The sequence below is a fragment of the Lepisma saccharinum genome, chromosome 14 (genome assembly GCF_977018435.1).
Source record: "Lepisma saccharinum chromosome 14, izLepSacc3.1, whole genome shotgun sequence".
NCBI lineage: Eukaryota > Metazoa > Arthropoda > Insecta > Zygentoma > Lepismatidae > Lepisma > Lepisma saccharinum.
In genome coordinates, this window is record NC_139242.1 from 60,743,404 (window position 1) to 60,767,210 (window position 23,807).

Sequence of the window (23,807 nt, forward strand, 5' to 3'; positions counted from 1 at the left end):
AGTAAAGAATATTTGTCTTCATGAACACGTAAACAAGATCGCGAATATAAAAATAATTCTTAGTCATAAAATAACTAAAATAAGTTATTATCATTGTTCAAAATTCCATATACCTAGGTATATATCATTTTATATTACAATTTATTTTAGATTTCGCGAATTGTAAAACGCGTAAAAAAATGGATATTGGGAGTTCGGGCGAGATGGTAAAGGGCGGGGGTTTGTGTTTCCAGGAAGTGAAATGTCTGCACCCCCGTGAAGAGTTTCCCCAGGGAGAGAGGGAAGATTCGACGGACCTTGGTCTGCACCCTGTGTCCAGCTCGGTCCAGCTCAAATTACATCAAAAGTGTTGACCGCACCAGTGTTTGCAACTGCCAAATTATTTACACAGTAATTCAAGTGAGCTGTTTCACAAATTTTACAACCACATTCAATAAATTGACTGCTTTTGAATAAAACTTGGGGTGAAAATAAAGCTATCTAAAAAGAACTCTCTACTGATATTTACACAGCACAATTAAATCGCATACATTGTACACATTATGAACACAAGAGCATGTTTTAAGTTTTATTATTATGACACAATTGGTGCTCCCAGGATTTTTTGTAGTAGTCTCCTCATTTTGTCATCTTTTCCTGCCTTTGACTTTCCTTTTCTTAGGAATACTGGGCCAAAGGGGGGCCAACCCTCCCCCGGCCCCGCCTCTGTATGACACTTTATTACTTAAATATTATGTATATACTCTTTCTGCTGTAATGATTCTGATTCCACCGCTTAATTTCTATCTCCATACTGATATATCTTTCCTTCCGATGAGGGATAAACTTAAGGAAATAGGTTGGTATCACTTTCGGTCGTTTCAGAGATTTCCAAAGTGATCTTGCGTGGATGCTTTCCAGTTGTGGAAAGAGCATGGGAGTGTCTTCACGTTTTGAGAACCTTGAGGCCCTAAGATTTGTTGAATTGTTCGATAGCGGGAAATTTCCTATATATGCAAAGGAGTTTGGAATTTATTGTGGTGAGTACATCGTCTATTCATGTGTTTCTTTGGTTTGAAATGACATTTTTAAAGTTTGTGTTTAACTTTTTATTTTAATGTTTGACTCCGAATGCGATTTTTAGGGTGCCCACAAATCCTAAATTACAATCACGCAGTGTAAATTAAATGAATGAGTTATGTTACCTAAATCCGTTTGGTCACCGTTTGTCCACATTAAAAAAATTATGAACAAATAAAAGTACTAATAAATAAATAAGAAAATACGTACCCCTTTAGTCGTATGCGGAAAGTTCGCATATGTAAGACGTTTACTACCATACGAATAACGTTACCTGGAATTTCGAAAGTAAATGTGACGTTTGAGGATCATATGGTTTATTTTTAGAACCGTCACTTTATTATGATATTTTGACAAATCCAGCGACCGGGCCAATGAGGCTATAAACCTTTAATCCTCCTCTTGGCGTGCCATTGTACTACATGTTTTGTTGTACTGAAACATTGCTTGCCTCCTTCGTAAGACTACGCTTCGCTACTGGTAAATTCAATCCTAGAATATGAATAAATTGACTCCGGTACTGGCATTACTGCCAGCGAATTGTAAAACAACTGAAGTGAGATATTCGCAATTATGTTAACATGGCGGCGTCCGTAGGGAAGTGTTTTCTGACGGGAAATTTCTTGAAAAAGGAATTACCTTTATGTATAACAGTCAGATATCGTCGATGGCTTATAGGAAAGCCACCAGGAATTGCTAGATCTTTGGAGCAAAGGCTTGAAGGTAGTATTTAGTGTGTACAACTAAGAATAAATCGGTAATCCATAGCATTTTGCCCATAGAAAGGTGTATTTTCATGAGCCATTTATTGCTGCCAGTTATCAAAAAGAATTTAAATTGTCTAAAACAACTTTTTTAAAGATCTAATTGTAGTTTGCGTGCACAGTTTGCGGTAAAACTTTCAAAGCCGGGAAACGTTTGCAACTCGTTTATTCTGTAATTGTTGACATTCGTACTTACCCCTATTCTGCATTGCGAAAGATTGTTTAACAAGGGATTTCGCTTTTTTTTACGAAATTAGTATCTATTGTCGACATATCGAGTAATTATTGTTTGCTCTTTTAACGCTTCCTGAACCCGCAAAATAGCGGGCAAATCTTGACTAGCGTTGTCAATATGCTGTGTTTCAAACGGCAAAGCAGTGTTTCAACCTTCTTAACAGAAAAATTCCTGCATAGCCCGAAAACCATTCACGCATAACCCCAAAAACTATTCGGGATCGTATGACCATCCATGAATAGCCCCAAAAACCATTCACGATAGCTCCATGCACCATCATGGTAAGGTTAGGTTAGGTTGGGCATTATAGTGAAAAACTGCGTGTTTGAGAAAACACTTCTACGACCTTCCGAAATTCCATAGAAACTCCATTCCGTAAGTACTTTCTCCTGTAAATTTGAAGAAATCCGTTTCCCGGCTTTGACATTTTTACCCCGTTTGCTTCGAAGGTGAGAATTCTTCAAATAGCAACATTCTCAGAGAAGTTGTTTGTTAGGTGCGATGACCAAGTGTACCCCCTAGAAAATTGTGTTTCCGAATGTTTAATTATTTTTTGCAAGTCTTGTAGGACTATTAGGAAGTGCATTAGAATACTGAAAGTGATGTTTAAAAGATTTAGGGGTGATTTTAATGCTAAGAACCCTAAACCTGACCTACCTAACCTGGCAACGACAGGATTTAGGGATATTTTATTACTATTACAAGCTCTAAACCTGACTTGCCCAACCTAACAACAAAATATTTAGAACCCCATGCACATGAAGTAGATGGTAGCAGCAGTTTGTATCCAAGATAACAGTAAACGAATGGCTGCTTGCAAAACAAAGAATCACATAGGAGTATATAGAAGGGAAAAATCGTTCTCCATAAGTATGTGTTAACAGTCATAGTTAGAAATCGAACTGTGTAAAAATGCCTGTGCACCATGATAAATTCGGAATGAAGCAATCGAAACTTGGGCCTGTTTTAAATCCATAGATTTCTATGTTTTATGTCATGTAAAAATTATTTCAAGGCATGGAAACCACATATAACCAAGATATCTGCTGTTGAAAAGTGGCCCGTGTATGCATGGAAATTTGAATCTCCCGGAGGAAGCGTAACAACCTTTCTCATGAGTGACATTTCTTAACGGTAAAAGTTCGGTATATCATTTTTACACAAGAAACTACTTACGGAAATGAGTTCCTGCAAGCTTTCCAACATTCGTCGAGGTATTTTCTTTCATCGTGGAATATATTTGACCAGGAAATCATGTATTTTTCAAGAAAAATGACAATTGCCATTGCTTTCGCTACGTGAACTGCATGCTGCGTACATTTGATGACATAAGCCCCTGTCAGTGTTTCCAACCCCCTTTTTTTTCACTATGCTTGCCTAACCGAACCAAACCTAACCTTATCGGAAATGATTCGTGGGGCTATTAGTCAGCTACCATGCATAATGGTTCGTGGGGCTATCCGTGAATGGTTTGTTGGGCTATCCGTCAGCTACCAGTGCATAATGTAAAATTTTCACACGTGACGAACACGATAGTAGGTATTTTTCAATGAAGAAGGTTGGAAACACTGCATACCCACAACATGAGTCAAAATGTGCCCGCCATAACGTGTGTTATAGAAGCAAAGAAAGGAATCAAGAAAATCACTCTGTATGTGAAAAATTGTCTTTGTTTTTGTGTAAAAAGCATAATGGCACCTTGAACTATGTTCCGCAATACACAATTGGTAAGTACGAACCATGCGAAACACAAAATATCCGTTTTTAATGTGTCTCCGATATACCGAACTTTTACTTTCTTAACTGGTTGGATGGTCTCCGAGGTGGGAGTGAGGCCGGCAGTCAGTAGGTAGACCCTGGTTCTCATGAGCTGTTGCGCCACAGGTTATTATTAATTATCTGTAAGTGACGAAATACAAAAGCAATGTCATTATGTACAACAATCCGAATTACAATGCATAATAAATAATTCCTTACATGCGGAACATGTCACATTGTATTGACAATGATGACATGACATGATAAATGGTAGCACATAAAACCATTCATTACTTTACCATAACACACCTCTGCAAACTGAAATCAGAAAATATTCACATGAAACACAATCTTCCTAAACCATGCAAAAATTTCCACTTTCTCGAAGGGGTATGGAGGGTGAAAGCATTGTTAATCCTATTGCCATGATGCATATTGGAATCAAGACTTCTTCAACCTGCTACTGAGATAAACAACTGCAGAACTGGTACTGGTTATAATTGTTATAGGTCGATGCCCATTTAATTTTATTGTGGTTGGAAAATTATTTTTGTAACTGTGTTTTCAGAATTAAGTTACAAGGATCCAGAACTCCACTTCAGAGTCAATATTGGTTTACCTAAACTAAAGGTTTCCAGGTCGGGAGAGTTGAAGGAGAGGCTGGAACATTTGAAGAAGCAGAGGTCGAATCCACAGTTGGAAAAACTTGCTCGGACAAAGCAATGTAAGTATTTTTCATTGAAAAATATAGTCCAAATTTGTCGAATAGCAGAAATTTGTCAGTACTTTGAGAAGATTTTTATGTTAGCAACAGCCAAGTAAGATGTTTCCATGTTATTTCATTATTTGTGTACTCCTTCATTTCTAAAAGTGTTTACAATACTATGTGCTTCCTTAAGTTTCCTACTTTTTTTCTTGCTTCAAAACATGATAAGGTAAAATTTCAATACGAGGTAGAGTCATGTGAAAACTTTAAAACATTACATGAAAGTCTGCATACAGCTGAAATTGACATGCGGTATTAACTGGTATTCACAAAATTACATGAAGGCTGCAGCAACAGTGATCAAGTGAGCTTCAAAACACCATTTTTGTCATTTTAAAGATGGCACCTCCTCCACACACATACACCAGTTAAGACCTGTGTTTCTTTGCCCTCTGGAAGCCTAGAACTTGTAGAAATTCTCTGTCAAATGATAATGCGGGTGGAGGAAAACCTTTGCCATGACTCGTCATAAGTGACTGCATGTGCATCCCAAAGATTATTCTTCCTAAGCTATACAGGCACTAATTTAGACTTAAAAATATATACAGGTCAGCAATGGATTTGTGCTAAAATGCAGCAAACTTGCGCAAAACCTACATGCAGACATCTACCAGAAAAAAACGACAAAAAAAAGTTTTCATTTTACTTAATCCAAGAAAATGGAGAACCATATGAAGCAATGACAATACATAATGACGAGTTTAATATCGTATTAATCCATAAGATTATATTTTATTTAAACTCTCTCTGGATGCTTCATGTTGGCCAGGGCATTCACTTGTTTACCTCAGTTGACTCAACTTCTGTTGTATGTAAATAATGCACAGTGTTGTGCTATGCAAACTTCCTGATGTATTCAGGATATTGGAAGTTCCATCAGCTTATGGAGTCAGCTGTTTGCAATAGAAGTAGTAAAAATCACGATTTGGCATGGAGGAAGGTCTCCATGGCCTGGGTGATATGGAAGTGAGACAGACTGAGAAGGGACGGACTTTTGATTTGGATTGAGGAGAGAGAGGAGCTTGGAGAAAGGGCTTGAGGGAAAGTGAGGCGAGTCATGGTCAACGAGCAAGGAAGCCTAGAGAGGTCTTAGTTTTATTTTATTCGACATTACTTTGAATTAGTCATTACTCTTCTGATAGACAGGTAATTATCCTAACCCAGCTATGATTCAGGTTCGAAGGTTCATAAAACCCAATGAGTGACCATTGTCTTTTCTAGTTGTTAGTTTTAGTTGCTAGCTGTTTAGTTTTAGTTGTGCCTTTTGCACTGCCAAGCGTTTGACTTGTCATGTCAATGACGAGTGCTCTCATCATTGAGGATGAATAAGTTACATCACTCATTGATTAATTGTGGGAGTGACTGGTTTTGATCCCCATCATTCTGTAGAATGATATGATATGTATAACAGCAATGAACAGGATTGATGGGTTATGTGACGATTTTTTCCATACTCTGCTAAAAAATATGTAATGTTCATGTTTAGTGGCCGCGGTGGCTCAGTCGGTAATGCGTCTGACTACCATGTTCAAGGTCCCGGGTTCGATCCCCGGCCGGTTCAAATCCGGGAACTTTTCTAATGTTGGAAGCGGCCCCGGTGCCCACCCAGCGTCGAATAACATGGGTACCTGGAGAAACCTGGGAGGGGGGGGGGTAAAGGCGGTCAGGGGCGTGGTGCTGATCACATCACCTCCACTCACGACCGGATCAAGAAAGTGTGGGGCGTTACCCCCACACCCCCTACACGCCTTCATGGCGTGGTGCTAAGCACAGGGGAAGACTTTACTTTACTTTACTTTACATGTTTAGTTCTTATGTTTGGTAGTGTATTAACCTATTTTTTTTTTTTTTGTTTTTGTATTTCCCTCCAGTGAGTATACCATTGCATGAAGTTAAGGAAGATTGGAAGAGAACAGGTGGTCCTTTTCAAATAAAAGAAGTTGCTGATCACTATGGTATATTTGAGGATTTGTTTGGTGAAGCCTACTTTGTCCCTAGGGTGATGCTAGACATTGGCTATGCTCACAATGATGCTCTCATCCCTGTCCATCGAGGGAATGTCATTAAGCCACATGAAGTATGTAATCGTTCCTTCAGTATGCATATTTTGTGTGTTAACCCTTTGGCTTGTGGGCATGTCAAAGAATGATGTTGATTTATCACATTGATTTGTACTTCAAATCCATCTTATTTATTGTATAGAAAATTTAACTGCCTTTAAGTTTTTTACACAGTTTGTACAAAATAAGAAAACAAGACAGACATAATATAAAGTTTGTTTAAATACATACAAATGAATAGGAAAATGTATGCCATAGTACTTTTTGAAAATACTCATTAGGAAATTTATGTATATATACGAGGGTAAGTCAAAAATTATCTACACTTTAGCCACAACTTTTCTCAGGTTGGCCACACTGCCTGCAATGCTTGTGTGCTACAACGATGTACTTTTGTGGTCATGTGGCTGAGGTTTAATCTTAATCGCTCCATTTTTCTTTCTTTTGTTACAGTGTAAACATGGCCGCTCCACTGGCAGTGTGCACCAAGGAAGAACAGCAATCAGTGATACAGAATTCTAAGCAGTAAAGCACTGTCCCTGTATTGTACTGACACTTCTTGAGACCAGAGAAATCGGATAACTGATTATTGTTCTTCCTTGTTCCTTGGCGCATACTGCCAGTGGAGCAGCCATGTTTACACTGTAACAAAAGAAAGAAAAATGGGGCGATTAAGATCAAACCTCAGCCACATGACCACAAAAGTACAGCCTTTTAGCACACAAGCGCTGAAGGCAGTGCTGCCAACCTGAGAAAAGTTGTGCCAAAAGTGTAGATAATTTTTGACTTCCCCTCGTATATTGTATCTGGCATCATAAAACCAGATTTGTTCTTATCGTTCAAATACAAATAGTTTGTAATAAATTCAGTGTATGCCCTTATGGTGCCCTCTAAAATTGTATTAGTGAAAAATATAATACATTTTTCTCTTCTTAAATCTAGCTTTTCCGTGTGGAATACTTTTAAGATGTTATATTCAAAATAATACTTGATACCTTTGCTATAACATTACATGCAAAGCTCCAGATGGATGTGTTATATTGTACAATAGGTGTGATGTAAGTGGAGAACAGTAGCAGAGAAAATCTAAATTATTTATCTTTATGTACAATATGGTGGAAATGGTTCATTGCATTCCAATACTCTTATCAAGTATTATGTCAAGATGTTTTTATATCCCTTACGGTCATGGAATAAGAATACACCTTGTGTGTAAAAAGTTTGGTGAATGTTATCAGAAAACAATATTGAAAATTGGCTTTCAACGTAATCACCATCAGCCACAACACACTTTTGGTAACGGTCATGAAGCTTCTGGAAACTGCCAGCAAGAGCCTCTTTAGGAATTGATTGCAGAACGACTGTCAAACGTTCTTGAATTGCCTATATGTCTTCAAAACGAGCACCTTTCATGACACTCTTCAGGCGAGGAAACAGAAAGAGTCCTCAAGTGCATGAAATCTTCGTACAAATGAACAGGATGTAAGCTGTGAGCAGAAAATGTGTTTATGACTTGTCCAAATGCTTTTGCAACGAGAAGGAAACGACAGGATGAACTTGATGTTCACTCGTTGCACCATTGCACTGTGACACTACCTCCCACACTGACTACCTTTGACTAGCCACAGTGGGTTTACCCTGACGGCTACGTGTACTTCATGCTAGGTGATGTTTCTCAACATATCTGTGGATAGCCATGTGCATCCCCACGCACCTGGTTGGATCTTTTTGCTGTTTATATATCAGGCCATTCACAAAACTTTTTAGACACAGGGTGTATATTTTATGTGCTTGTCCTGTATCACATTTAATTTTACTCTTTCATTCTCTTGTACATCACGCTAATAAAAATAGATAGCATAAAGTAAGTATGTAGAATGAAAACAATGTTAATTGTTCGTTGTATTTCTGGAAAAAATGTTTAATATGAAACTTTTAGGAAATATTCATTTTATGAGATGAACATTGTTTGCAGGCTGCTGTTGAACCTGAAGTTCAATATGATGCAGACTCCAATACATTATGGACTTTAATCTTGTCAAATCCCGATGGTCATTTCACAGAAAAGGACTCTGAATATGTTCATTGGTTTGTGTAAGTGTAATCTTCATTATTATTATTTGATTTCAAATGTAGGAAAGAAATGTAATGTTGTTGTAACACACATTGTACAGTGGGATCCTCTAGTATTGCTTGGCAAATTCTCCATGGCTATTTTCATTAATTTTTCTCTTACATCCTGTATGTTCTTTAGCGAAGGATTTTTATGTGTACTGGTGCAGAAGTTGTCAACAGCTTGTTTTGAGTTTTCTTTTAATTCTTGAAGCTCTTTTGGGTTAAAACAGTGCACGGACATGCTGATGGAAAATTTGCATGGTAATATTCATGGATTCCACTGTACCACAAATAATATATTAATATCATACAGAACAGTGCTGGCCTCTGCACTACAAAGCCTAATGTACCAGGTTTGAAACTTGATCAAGGCATGGATGTATCATTGTATTTGTGTGCCGGCCGTCGTGGCAGAGTGGTTAGCACATTGCACTACGATGCCAGTGGTCCCAGATTTGAATCCCAGCCTGAACATTGATGTTTGTGGGTGTCCATTCATCAATTTCAACACATCATCACTCATCTCCATCTTCGCAAATTAATAAAAAATGACACAAATGCAAAGTAAAATAAACCAAATGAATCAGTCATTGTATTTGTCCCATCATCTGTTTCATCAGTTCATCTGCATTATTACAAAGGGTATCAGATAAAAAGTGCAGATTATAAAGTGCAGAACTGATTATATGCCTTGCTGATGGTGTGGTAGTAACGTCATCACCTTATACCTGGTGGAGGCTCATAAGGGTTCAAATGTCACTTTAAACTCTAGGCACAGTCCCAAATAGCCTATCTGTATGTAAAGTGGACCTTCTTTTAAAACTACAACCAGAAGTGACTACTGCAACAATGACTATACTATCAATACTGATCCAGGAGAAAATAAATGTTGACAAGAGAGGAGGAGGGTGCAGTCACATTATTAAGAAACGTCCAGATTCTAAAGAAAAAACTATATTTAGGCCAACGGGATATTTATTAATCTAGTTTATCTTTTTGTGCCTCGTCTCCCCTCCCCTTTCTCTCAGATCGTCACTCTAAGCTACATGTAATATGCTTTCTGCCATAAGAATTTTATCTTTCTGAGTGTACTAGTTTCTAGGAATGATAACTGACCAGACATTAAATTTTTATTTATTTATTTTTACTGTTGCTGCCTCAGTGGTTGAATACGTAGAGTGGTTGACTCACAATGTCACCCTGAAGGTTCCAGGTTTGTATCCAGTCTGGCCATGAGGCGTTCCTTTGTGAGTATCTCTTCTTCTAATCACTGTTGATCTTCATCATTATGATTAGCCAAGGGTAACAGAAGAAATCGACATAAAATAAGATTTGTTTGTTTGATTTTTCGTTATTTACCGTTACTTTTCTGTCACTTGGCTACTCATGGTAATGAGGCAGAGTGATGATATGACGGAATTAATAAAGGGGCACTAACAGAACATCTATGCCCATACTGTGCTAACCACTCTGCCACAGAGGCAATTTTGGTGCAATGGTGCATAATGTAAATTAAGAAAAATACAAATCCACAGGATATCTTTTCCAAAATAATGAAATCGGCATAAACACATTTCATGTAGAGTATATCAAATAAAGCTATCAGATTCCTTGCATTTTATATTTTTTTTACGCGTTTCATAATTTGATTTTTGTTTCAGAGGTAACATTCCTGGAAATGACTTGAAGAAGGGTGAGGTCGTGTGGAATTACCTACAGCCTTTCCCACCAAGAGGCACAGGGTTTCACAGGTTCATATACATTCTGTATAAACAGGATCGGAAGATAGATTACAGTGCCTTGAAAAAGAAACCTCCATGGTAAGTTTTTATCATTCTACATTACTTAATGATCTTTACTTGATTTTGAAGAAAGGTGTAATGGTGATGTTGTCACCTTGTAATCAAGGGGTCCTGAGTTTGATTCTCAGTGGAGAGACTTTGTGTAGAGTGGATCAGACTCCACTTTTAACTCTAGATCCAATCCTGATTAGCCTATCTCAGCACAAGGTGGACTTAAATGCTCTCAAAAGGCACAGTGGAATTGCAGTGAATCATGAAGAGATATGTGAAACTACCACTAGTTGGTTAATGTAAGAGTAAATAGTAGTCACCTCCCTCTCCTCTTTCTGTCAAATATTAAGTGATTGCCTGCCTGAATGATAACTGAGTTTCTATAATGAAGCAGCTTTTTTTTTTTTTTTTCAGAGAAGTTCTTCCTGGAGAACAAGTTCACAACCCTCGTTCGTGCCTGAAGCATTTTCTTACAGTTTCTGTTGTCAACACTTAAAGGTTTGAAATTAGGGAGAGGGGTGAGGCTTTAGCCCCACCCTTTCACTTGGAAGAGGGGATGGTTTCAAAAAAGCCACACAACTAGCTGTCTGGCATAACTTGACCTACCAGTTATAGCTAAAATTATTGTAACAATTATAAAGTTGCCCATCATATTTGCGGTTGAAAATAGATGCACAGTTACACTTGAATTGGACACAATGAAGTAGGTCTCTCTCTCTTCTCTCTTGAAGCCCTAGCCAGTCACTGAGGAAATGGGGTACCAAATGAGCGTAAAGAGTATGTGTTGTGAAGTCCCGTTAAAGTATTGATGCCCTCTTAAATTTATACTACTGTCAATTTGCAAAGAATTACATCCAAAATTTTCCTCCTCATTGTACTCGCAATACAAAATATTTTTTAAGAGACTTTATGCTTGCAAGGCAAGTAAAATAAATTCCTGATTGCAAATAGCCACCTACGTATTTTCGGACGTCGAAGTCGAATTTGCAATAAAAAATAGGGGTTCCCTTTTAACATTTCAACGTTGCACCCTGTGGGGTGGGTTCATTGTAGCATAGGTGGCTTGCCCCCACAATACTATTATACTTTCATATGGAACATTTTTTTCGTTCGATGCATATTTCTCGTTATATTTCGATTTGTCAAGTTACATGATAGCTTTACACATAAAATGTATTCTCATAGTAATTATTAATGTTATTATTAAACATACTATTAATGATTCTGTGAATGCAGTAATAACTGTACTCAACATGCTACACAGTAACGCTTTGTAAATTACCGATAGTACAGAAAAATTAATGGTGCCAACCTTAATTTTGATCATCTTGTTGTAAGACAATTTTGTTGTTGGTGAACTTTTCCATTATTCTTGTATGAATGGATTCCTTACTGCATCATTTAATTGCTGTTTGTGCTCTAATGTTAAAAAGAGTGTAATCTAAGAATAATATTTGTTCCAAGCTAAGGGGACATATTTTATTTTGCCCTAAGCACACGAATCTATATATATATCTCTCTCTCTCTTGTGTGTGTGTGTATAATAGGATACGATACCAATTGAATACAATACTGGTAGAGCCAATAGCAGCGATGGGAGGGAGTTGCCCCCCCCCCCCAACTTTTTGCCCCTCCACTATAGCATCCTAATGCTAAGGCTCGACTAACAAGAGAAAGTAAACTGTCCTTGCACCCCCCAGTTTTGGCACCCAATCACCGCTACTGGGTAGAGCAATGACAGTATGCCAGAGACCCGGGTTCGAGTACAGGTCTAGCCTGCATTTATTGTTGAAATTTATACATAGTACATATGAGTCGGCCAAATCATAAGTGAGGCCTGCAAATTGCTGTTTGCTGCACTCTCCATATATAAAATGCCAGTGCACATGTTTCATGTCAAGTTCTATTGTTGTTATGTATGCTTAATCTCTGTGTGTTGGAAATTTCAGCCTGAGACTCAAGGAAAGGAGTTTCAAAACTCTGGATTTCTACAGGCAGCATCAAGATGTGCTGACGCCAGCTGGTTTGGCATTCTTCCAGTCGAACTGGGATTCTACACTCACAGACTTCTTCCACAATGTTTTGAGTAAGTCATCATCATGTTTTATTCTAAGATAATAGAGCACTGATCCAAACTAATGGCTTAAACAGACTCGGTTCATAATTTAATTCGAACAGTAACGTGTCCTCAATGTTTATTCTGGTGAATTGCATTTTAAGTGGGAGTAACTTTGAAGTTATTAATATAATTGTGGGTGGTCTCTTTCTTTGGCCATTTTATATCGCATATTATGAGAGTAAATAGTGTGTACAATGGTGGATGGTATAAGGATGTGCAGTGGAAGGGAATAGGCCATGTGGGGACTTGGCCAGTTAAATTTATTCAGAGTCTGTTATGTCATGTGTGATGCTTCATGTTGTCATTGCATTCTTGTAAGCTGAGGCATCTCGTGAACGCATGTGGTGCATGCTGCTCATGTGTCAATTGTGGAGGGGAAAAATTGAGTATTCACCTAATGACAGGCTGACGGGTTTAAATTCGAAATTTTTTTATTTGAAAAAGGACAGCTTGAAATAAAATAATAATAAAGTAATAATTATTTTCCCATAAGTCACTTCAGATCCAAGAAATGTAATATAAGCTTAGTTCAGCGCTCTCGTGTAAAATAAATACTTCTCCTATATGAAGAAATTAAAACGTAGAAATGCTCATGAATGTCGTCCCAGAGCAAGCTGTCCTTTTTCCCACAATTGACGCATGCGCAGCATGCAGTGTATGCATTCACAAGATGCCTCTGCTTGTAAGTATTTTAGTGTAACTGATGATGGGTTTTGTTGTGGGGGAGGACAAAGAAATAAACGTGGCTAGCGTTGCCTAAACATGTAAGAGAGATAGCATACAGAGTTTGTTGATTTCAAGCAAGGTGTAGAACCACATCCGAGCAGCTACATCATTCATCTTCTTAATGCATACTACCACTAGGTTTTCCACAACATATGACTCCAACCACTGTGCGAATTAAACTTATTGCTTTGGGGGGGGGGGGGGGTCCACTCCAAGGCCTCCCGCAGGATTTTTTCTCGCGAGGGTGGCATAGTAAGATTTCATATCTTGCACTTCAGTTATTGAAACTTGTACTGTTGTTATTATTATTATTGCTGGCTCAGTCGGTAATGCGTCTGACTACCATGCTAAAGGTCCCGGGTTCGATCCCCGGCTGGTTCAAATCCGGGAACTTTTTCTAACGATGGAAGCGACCCCGGCGCCCACCCAGCGTCGAATAACATGGGTACCTGGGGAAACCCTGAGGGGGTAAAGGTGGTCAGGGGCGTGATGCTGATCACATCACCCCCACTCACGACCGGATCAAGAAAGTGTGGGGCGTTACCCCCACACCCCCTATACGCCTTCATGGCGTGGTGCTATGCACAGGGGAGCACTTTACCTTTTTTTTAAATATTGTTGCAATGTTATCGTTATTATTATTACTATTTTACCGATCATAAAATTCAAATTGGATTTAAAATACTTTGGCGCTGTTTACAAGTTCAGACTCCATTCTGATATCTAGATAGAAACTGGATTCGACTTACTTCCTTTCCATAAACATCTATCACTTTGTTGATGAACAGTTATTCGTCTTTTTAAAAGAGCACAAGTATAACTTAATGTACTGTCCTTCATGGTACCTCTGATCCATGTTTTTACATGCTGAAGGGTACTGTAAAAAAAAAAGGTAATTGAAAATGGCGGGGTATGAATTATCGAGGTCAGACTTTTCGTAATCCTGATCAGCTGAGAAATTCCAATCAATCTTATTTAAAAGAGGCTAATTCTTGATATTTTCGGCACTATATGTGTCTGAAATTTCTTGAATTAACAGTTTTTATTCCAGAAGTGCAAAAACAATCACTTGAAGAGGAAATAGTGTACATTTCGAGATTTAAACCGCATCGGGAAATTTTGAAAATTTTATATCCCGGAGAATTTTTTCAGTCCTGAGCGTCAGAAACATTAATATTTCCTTCCCAATTTTATTCCGACCATTTTTTTTCCATCCTGTATAGCCCGAGTTACGGTAGTCAACAAGATTCTAATGTCTGTTGTGTGAACGTTCTCTCGTTATTTTGTTGGACATGACAGTTAATTGCTGTAAATGACAGCCTGTAGATCATAGAAAACAATATTCTGTGTAATGTAATTCAATATTGCTACAATTACACCATTCGAATTACATGAACTTTTCCAGATATCTCAGTGAGTAAGTGCCCCCTTCCCCCATGCTGGGGCTGTTGGCCCACTCAGTGGTATATTTGTGATTTCATTTTGGGAAGTAGGTTTTTTTTTGGTGTGCAAATTTGTACAGATGTTACCAGTCAATAGACTAAACTATTGCCCTGCGGTTCTAAGTACCTTGAATATTGGTTACAATCTAGGACATTAAATCTTACTTAATACATTTATGACGTGATTTAGAAGTAGTATATTTTAAGAAAAACCCAAACTGTACACAAAAAGAGCTATCGAACTGGTAACCAGTGGCGCAACCACAGGGAGGGGCATTCCCCCCCTCTCCCCAACCTTCGATGGAAATGAGTTCTAGGAGGGGGGGGGCAAACATTGACAGCCAAGTGTGCCTGCAGGGGCAATTACCGCCTACAACATCAAATTTTATGCAAATAAAAATACTTTTCGTAAAATTTTCATGCTTGCTTTGCTCGCAATGCCTTTTTTTTAGTCTTCTCAAGTTTAGGACTGTAGTTAGGGGACGGCGGGAGTTGGCTCTGTGCACCGAATGATCTAAATGAAAATAAGTTGTAAAATTGATTGACTGATTTGTGATTTACGCACAGAAAGGCTAATCGCAACTGGACCGACAGTTTAAAGTGGGATCCAAACCACTGTGCCTCCACCGGGTATTGAACCCGGGACCCCTTGATCACCAAGGCTACGATGTTACCACTACAACATCGGGGAGGCACAAAAGTTGTAAAAGAGAGAATGCATTGGCATCCTGTGAAATTATTTGCACCCTATTAAATCAATATTGATTTCAGCCTGCAAAAAAATTGGATCCAAAAATTTTCTTCCTTGTTTCGCTCGCATTACCAGACAGAGAAATAAGACTTGTCTTAATTGATTTTATTTTAAATGCATGAACAATTGTTTTGAGGAAAGGGAGCATGCACATTTGAGAGACTATTTATGTAATTTTTGCTGTTGGTTTATTGTGAGATGGATGTTGCATAATGTGAAACATATATCGTGCATGAAAGTTATGGATGTTAATGTAAAAAAGAATTATATTTGGAATTCATTTATCAAGCATTTTCTGTCTTTCGAAAATAGTTTGTGTGTTTGCTTTCCATTATTAATCTGAAATTGAACGTGTTGAAAAATAATTCAAATCGTTTGTTCAAACACAAATGCTTTAGCACCTTCTACCCCCTTTTGCATAATTTAGGAGGGTAATAACATCTTTGATTCTTTTACAGTAAAAAAAAAGAAAGGTATAAAAACTTACGTGAGTGAGTATAATAGTTGCAGACAACGTTTCGCGAAGCTACGCTCCGCTTCTTCAGGTCTCTTTTCAGTACATAAAATACTTCGTCATATATGTAAAAAATCCAGGATTAGGTAAAAGAGGGTGTTTGGATATGGAATTTATTATCTCTTAGCCCTCATGGCATTTTTATCTTCATGTAATTTTAAATTAATAATTGTCTGCAACTATTATACTCACTCACGTAAGTTTTTTATACCTTTCTTTGACTGTAAAAGAATATATTTAGTGAGTAAACGCACAGATTTCCAAAAAATAACATCTTTGATACTTCTACTACTACTAATAATAATACAAATAATGATGTTGTTCCTGGGTTTGAATTCTGGCTTGGGCACGGATGTTTGTGAGTGTGCATTCATCAATTTCATTTCATCACTGATTCCCATTTTCGCAAACTAGCCAAAAGTGGCACAATAATTGAAGTAAAATAAAGCAAATCAATAATAATAATAATAATGTTATTAACATTATTATTATTATTATTATAAAAGGTATTATTATTATTGGTACATTTATCCTGGTATTTGCCCCCCCCCCCCCCCAGACAAAAATTCGTGATTGTCCCTCTGCCGAAAACTTATCTAAATTTCCATTGCCAGGTTCAAACTTAATTTCCATTTAACCACCTACATGTTTCTTGTGAACACTTGAATACATATTCGGTGAGGTTGGTCCTCCTTTAATCCACAATGTTGCATACTTTTTGGCATGGAAATCTTTGATGACTTCACAAATTAATGGACACGAATATTTTTTTTCAGTTGTGTTTATTACAGTTAAGAAATGGTATACTCTATGCTTTCAATTCCATTTTATTTGAGGGGTTAAAAACATCCCTGGCAGGGATAAAAATAATTTTATTTTGTCGGGGGAGGAATCCCCAGCTTCCCCCCCCCCCCCCTGTTAATTCGCACACTGGCTCCAACCAATCCATATTGAATGTAATTGCATCACACTTGTTTTGGATTAGCTTATAATGGCACAATATGTAGTACTACACTAGTGTCCAAAATTAAAGCAACAAACAAATCCTTTCCTCGTGTGATTTTTTTGTTGATAAATTTGCCAATTGTAACCTGTTGCTACCGTGATTTTTTGTTGATAAATCGTGGCAGGGGTGCCCACAGGGGGGTTTTATGGTGCACGTTGCGCCATCGAGATTTTTTGGGGGGATTTTTCCCTTCAAACAATATAAAATTCAACATTTATATATTTTCCAAAATATATGTAAAAATTTTACACCTTAAATGCACCATATTTAATCCATTAGATGAAGAAATGAAAGTGTTTAGGACATTATCGAAGGGGGAGGGGGCTATCGAACTCCTATATATTGGGCCTTAATTGACACGTGGGTTCTGAGGGGGAATCTGAATTAAACTTTGGGGGGGGGGACAGTGTCCAACTCTAGATCTTAGATTATGGCGAGTTCTTTAGTTAGAGGGGGATTGAGCATTAAATTGAGGGGGTATCGAATTCTTGTGTATTACTATTGTCTTAGACTGTTGCAGAAATTCTGGTGTGGAGACTGAGAATTAATTTTTTGGAGGAGGCAATATCTACTCTTCAATATTAACAGTAAGTCTAAAATTGGCATGGAAAATTTGGTGGTAGGATTGAGTATGAAATTTAAAGGGGGAGATAGAAAGCTCTTGATAAAGTGTTAAATCTTGGATTGTCAAGGGTTTTCTGTAGTGGAGAGAGAGTTCGAACATTACATTTTGGAGACTCTTTTTTAGCGATAAGGCACCCATATTCGACCCCGAATGTGTCAAAGGAAAAGCTGGAAAAGGAAAAGAATAAATATCTCTGGATCTTAAGAAAGTTTTGACACCCCATTAAATTAATATTCTTCAAAGCCTGCAAAGAAATGGATGTAAAAATTTTCTTGCTCACTTCGCTCGCAATGATTTGTTGCTACGATGTGTGTTTGGCCCTTTAATGAGATGAATATGAAGTTTTTATACTACAGCTGCATTACAAGACAAGCGATATTCTCGATTGATTGAGTTGTTTTTTAAGTCCACTTTATGCACTCTAAGGCTAATCGGGACTGAACCTACAGTTTAAAGTGGGATCCACGCAATATTCTCGATTCTGATAAAAGATTTTAGGGCTGGTCTTGAGTGATGGCACCCCTGTTTAAGAAGGAGAGGCAGATCCATTATAATGTTCAGTAAAGCTAAGAAAAAAGTTACTTTCGGTAGACACGCTGTCATAATTAAATATGGATTACGATATGGTTTAAGGGCGTGAATGATATGATTTGGGGGATGTGCCATTGGCCTTGGGGGGGGGGGGGGGGATGGGCACCCCTGAATCCTGGGACATTAAGGTTAGTTTATTTTCTATCTTAAACCAGTTGTCTACGACATCATAAATATTACTATCACCTGATCGTATTATGTGGTCAAATGGACACACGGGAAAGAATTTCCGTTTGTTGCTTTAATTTTGGACATTAGTATAGATACACTGCTGAAACACTACTAACTATTTTGTAGCTAATAATGCTATTTTGTATAAGTACTTTGTATTTTTATCCATTTATATTGAGTTTTTCTAAATTTCAGAAATGAGAGAACCTGTATTTGAATTTGACTTTCCTGAGGAGTACCATCCGCCACAGAAATGGTATCCATTAAGGCAGCCATTTAACTTGTGAGTATATGTAAATGTTGCTACTCTAGTGGAATCGCAAACAAAAGAACCTTCGGCCAGAAGTTTTCGCACATAGAGTGGACAGAACACGCTGTTCAGTACAGTTTCTAAGGCCTCCCCAATAGCATAGTGGTAACTTAGTCGTCTTGTAAATCAAGGTGTCCCAGGTTGAATACCCAGTGGAGGCACAAGTGGTTTGGATCCCATTAACCTGTAAGTCCAGTCCTGATTAGCCTTCCTGTGCATAAAGTGGACTTAAAAACCAAAATTCCATCTCAGTGCTGTTTCTTCTGCTTGTGGTCCCACTGTACAGTGCAGTATTAAATTTTCATGGCCCACCTAATAAATGTACTGTTTTATGTTAGTCTTTTTATAGCTGCACTTTATATTTTAGATGACCAGCGACATTAACATGTTTGAGAAACAAGACTCATTCCACCTCACCACCTTGGATGAAATTTGGTCCATAATTTGAAATTTGGAATGTAGAACCTTTTGATGCTTCCTGCCTTTTGATGTAATTATTTTCATGGAATTACATACTCGGCTTTAACTTGTATTTTTCATGAACAGTTATTAAATTTTGAAATTCATCATACTTATTCATATTTTCATGAAGATACCAAATAGCACATGTAAAAAATAGCACATATAATAAAAATGTCTGCAATCTGTATGAGAAGTTGAAATAGTGTGCTTTCATAAATTCTAACATTGACCCTCATAACTTTTTTGGTTACTTTTTACAAACTCAAGCAAAGTGCCATTGGAAAGTGGCCCAAGTTTGCTTAAAAAAAAAAAAGGTAGGGTAAGGTACCTCTGTGCATGTGCACACATGCCATGAATGTGATGTGGAAGTATAGAGCTCCATATATTCTTGATCTCATCCATAGTTGGGATGATTTGATCAGCCTTTACCCTCCCAGGAACCCATTTATGAGGCTGGGTGGGCATCATAGCTGGGCAGAAATGGAAAATTCCTGATCCCCTGCCCCAGGATTTGAACCCATGACTTCCACGTGATAGCCAGATGCTCTACCAACTGAACTACCATAGCTAAAAAAAAAGATAAAATAAAATTTGTGGGCATTTGCATCCTCTCCTCTCATTACAGAAGGAAATTCATTTTCTTGTTAGATTATCTTCCTTTCTTTTTTATTCTGATAGGCACTTACAAGTAGTACTTTGAATTTTTCTCGTAACAAGGCCCCAAGGAAAATGAAGAATTTTTAGTAACTTTGATTTGATGATCGATCATCTTTGTTTCAAAACCTTTTATGCAACCGTACATGTAATTTGATCCAATGTTTTGAAATGCACTTTTATTGGTTGACAAATTTTTAGGCCCCAAATAATTTTAGTTACCAAATTCAACCTTGAATAAATATCACCATATATTTGCAGGAATCAATAAACTGCCAAGTTAAAAATCACACCACTTAAACAATCCAAAATGAAAAACTAGGATAGTAGGTATATAATACAACTCTACCAAGATGAAAAAACCTCCTGCAAACTGAAGTGCACAGGCGTTTGTTTTCTCCTCTCACTTCCTCCTTGCTTGAGCCCAAGTTACTCCATGCTGCCATATTTATAAATTCCCTTCCTTGCTATATTGTCAATAAATTCAACAACGTTAAACATTATGTCTGCTTTCGCCATGTATTATTTTCCCCTTCATGATGATAAGAATGCTTGGTTCTGAATAAAGATTACGATCCCACACATTTTGGCAATGGAAGGGAAAGCAACTGTTATCACTCTCTTCCTTTGCACACTTATGGATGGAAATTTGACGCAGGGACTTTTCTCTTCTTGGCCAAGCTGTACAACAAATATTCATTTGACTATAATCTTCTGTGGGAATGGCACAATAGCTTTTGTTACCTCCCCAACATAACTGAACAAGTAAAAATAAATGATCATATGGAATTCTTTCTAAGGGGCAGCGTTCATTTTTTTTAAAAGGTTACTATTAGCTGGCTAGCATTTAGCGTATGTTTGAGTTTGACCATCCTGATTGTATGCATATTCTAGACGTTGTACGTAACATGAAAATTTTTTTGTACTCCCATCATTGGGTCTGCTGTGGGATACCCCCACCTTTCACCAAACATAAATGCTAAGAGCTCCATAAGCCTGGCCCTTCTAACCTGACAATTCCGCTTAGGTCTAATAATGCATGTGGTTCAGGGGCGTGCCGTGACCTTTCGTGATAGGCAAGCGATGGGTTAATTTTTCCTTTCGGTTAATTATAACAATTTCAAATATAATATAGGCCTAGACACATCCCCATTTACAATAATGTGCTTAATGGTGACGTATCGGGCTTGAGTGTGTGATGTGCATACATACCGTAAAATCAAATCTTCGCTGCACGGTTTTTAAAGAAGGAAAACAGCCTTTCGATATAACTTTTAAATTCCAACCATGAAGAAAATTATGATTTACCTGACATTTGAGGGCAACTATAAATTAAATTACGTTCTTCTTTAACCCTGATCCTATTAGCATAAAGTTTTGATATTAAATAAACGGACGGGTTTCGGTTTCTTACTTGGCTAGAATTTTGAATCGTGACTTGTCTTCAGTTACTGAATGCAAGCGCAGATGTGATTCTGCGAACGTTCATGTCTTTGCACTGCATTATAAAAATTGCTCAAGTCACTCACCGTAGCCTGTACAGTTCCATCAGTGGCGTGCTCAGGATTTTCGAAAGGGAGTGGTTATGTATACTTTTTCTTGGTAGTTAGCCCTCATTTTGTCATATTTTCCTACTTTTGACGTTCTTTTTTAGAATACTTGGCGAAAACCCACATCAACCCCCCCCCCCCCCCTTGGGCACGCCACTGAGTTTCATGGTCCTACATTTGTACTGAATAAAACGCATGGCGAACAAAATAATTTATTAAGATCATTGCTGCCACATAACCAGATAATATTGTTGTACTGAGATGTTTTAAACTGCCTAATGAAAACTTTCCCATCTTTCTTAGTTGGTTTGGTTATGAACAATTCAGGACACGGTCGCTCATGGTTCACAAGCTCCAACCTTTCACCTTATGTTCTCGAAGTGCCCCTAATAATCAAGTCCTTACCTGCAACACTGCAAATCGATGGCTCGTCTGGTATGTCAACCATGGCGGAAATTTTCAATGTAGAAACATACTTTTACATCAGGTACAAAAACACTACACGAAGAACAGAAAAACACAGCACAATATCACAGTAAAAAACAACACGCATCCCAGCACCCACACTTCTTCCGTTTCACCCTACCTGCAGTTGCAGTGTTACATACCCTCCATATTTCCGAGTAACTGACTACATGACGGATATGTTCAAGTACCGGCTGTGATTTTATTTCTTATAAATATCACACGACTGGTGATCACTGGCTAGCTTCATAATGTAATTTGTTAATTACTATAGAGTTTCAAACATGAAAATCGTACCGCGCGAGGTGGTGCTACAGATGCGCAGAAAATTCTGGAAGTTAGCAACACTTGTGGCCCGTGTGGACGAATTCTTTCCAATACCCTTGCCAAAGACAGATGCGGTCTTGGTGTTGCTTGCCCTCGCCTTTTTTCTTCGTGGACGGGGATCGACAGTGACCATGCAAGAACTGCATAAGTCACTCGAAAAGCGGGGAGAAAGCCGAGCAGCCCTCTTCTTCTAACGCGGTCAATCTTGCCGCATCACCCAACGTCGTCAAGGGTGCAGCCGGTTTATGTTTCAAGCCAATAGAACAGGAAATAGGGGAAATGAAAATTCTGTAATGTAAATATCTTATAGTAAATAAATTCCATTCTAAGGTATATAAAGGCATTGAAAAACACAGACTTAAGATATCAAAAGTGTTTTAAAAAACAACGCAAGCGGCGCTTGCCACGCCTTTCCTTACCGCACGCTTCTGATGTGGTTAGATTAGGGGGGCCAGGTTTAGAGCCCTTAGCATTTAGTTTTGTCATTTCGTGGAAGCTGGGTGTGCCCCACACCTGACTCCCATTTTCATGCTTCCTTTTTTTAACGTCTTCTGAAATTTAGAAAAGTGTGTTTTTGAGATGAGGGAAGGGGCTGCAGTCTTTAAATACATTATGGATTACAGCCTGACAAATGAAAAGAGTGTAATTTGTATCTTAGAACTAAAATAGTGAAACAAGCATATAAAACTTGCCTTTAAAAGGCATGATATGTAAACCCTTTAAAGTAATTAGAGAAAACTTGGTATCCTGTAAAATGTACTTGTTAGAATTCCGAAATTAGCATCACGTTTCATCTTACCCATTGCCGTTACAGGTACTTGGATAGGTACAGAGACCAGAAGCAGATTGCAAAGGAGATGTTGCTGAAGAAATTGAAGAATGTGCATCCTTTTGAGAGACCAGAAACAAGATTCAAGTATCCCAATGCACATTACATGGATGCCAAGTTGCCAACATGGGTAAAAACAGAATTAAAGAAAGAGCGTTTGAAAATTGGTAGGTACAAGGACTTCTAAAGCTGGCATATATTTCATTAAAATTTGAATACTAGTACCACATGTATTATTTTCTCATGTACAAATGCACTTAGGATGTTGAATACATACTGTAATTTATGTATTAGTTTGTTTTATTTCTGCCTATTTCCTTTGGTGCATCAGAGTATGGAAATTAAAAGTTCTGCCTATTTCCTTTGGTGCATCAGAATGTGGAAATGAAAAGTTCTGCCTATTTCCTTTGGTGCATCAGAGTGTGGAAATGAAAAGTGCGGTAAGTTTGAATTCAGGACATTTAAGTCCTTGGACTTCTTGTGTGCGGACCACCTAGTCAGTAGAGTGCAGATTTGTAAATAAAGAAAGGAATGTGTGTGTGTGTGCACATGCTAAAAGGATTCAAAGCATGTCCTAAAGATTGAGAAATATATAGCATAATTTTGAAATTTGAATTGGTACGAGAGAAAATTCATATTTTGCATCCATCGATTTTTTTAAGCTTGCAGCAAAAAAAAGTTGTGTTTCTGCAAAGCTTATCGCAGGATTAAAATT

At 37.8% G+C, this 23,807-nt stretch overlaps 1 protein-coding gene across 1 annotated transcript; it reads left to right on the top strand.

The window, feature by feature from the left end:
• Positions 1 to 1,627: 1,627 nt before the first annotated feature.
• Positions 1,628 to 23,376, top strand: mRpL38 (mitochondrial ribosomal protein L38). Its single transcript, XM_083134992.1, has 8 exons — positions 1,628 to 1,782; positions 4,385 to 4,540; positions 6,454 to 6,659; positions 8,618 to 8,736; positions 10,419 to 10,577; positions 12,500 to 12,636; positions 18,691 to 18,778; positions 23,078 to 23,376. Exons 1-8 carry the CDS (start codon positions 1,641 to 1,643, stop codon positions 23,277 to 23,279), a joined length of 1,209 nt encoding a protein of 402 aa, XP_082991118.1. The 5' UTR covers positions 1,628 to 1,640; the 3' UTR covers positions 23,280 to 23,376.
• The last annotated feature ends 431 nt before the right edge of the window (positions 23,377 to 23,807 follow it).

Bases quoted from the DNA above. Each gene is read 5' to 3' on its own strand.
- mRpL38 (XM_083134992.1), top strand. From the start codon at position 1,641: ATGGCGGCGTCCGTAGGGAAGTGTTTTCTGACGGGAAATTTCTTGAAA. The intron at 1,783-4,384 runs GTAGTATTTAGT...CTGTGTTTTCAG, and splicing joins TTTGGAGCAAAGGCTTGAAG to AATTAAGTTACAAGGATCCA. The intron at 4,541-6,453 runs GTAAGTATTTTT...ATTTCCCTCCAG, and splicing joins ACTTGCTCGGACAAAGCAAT to TGAGTATACCATTGCATGAA.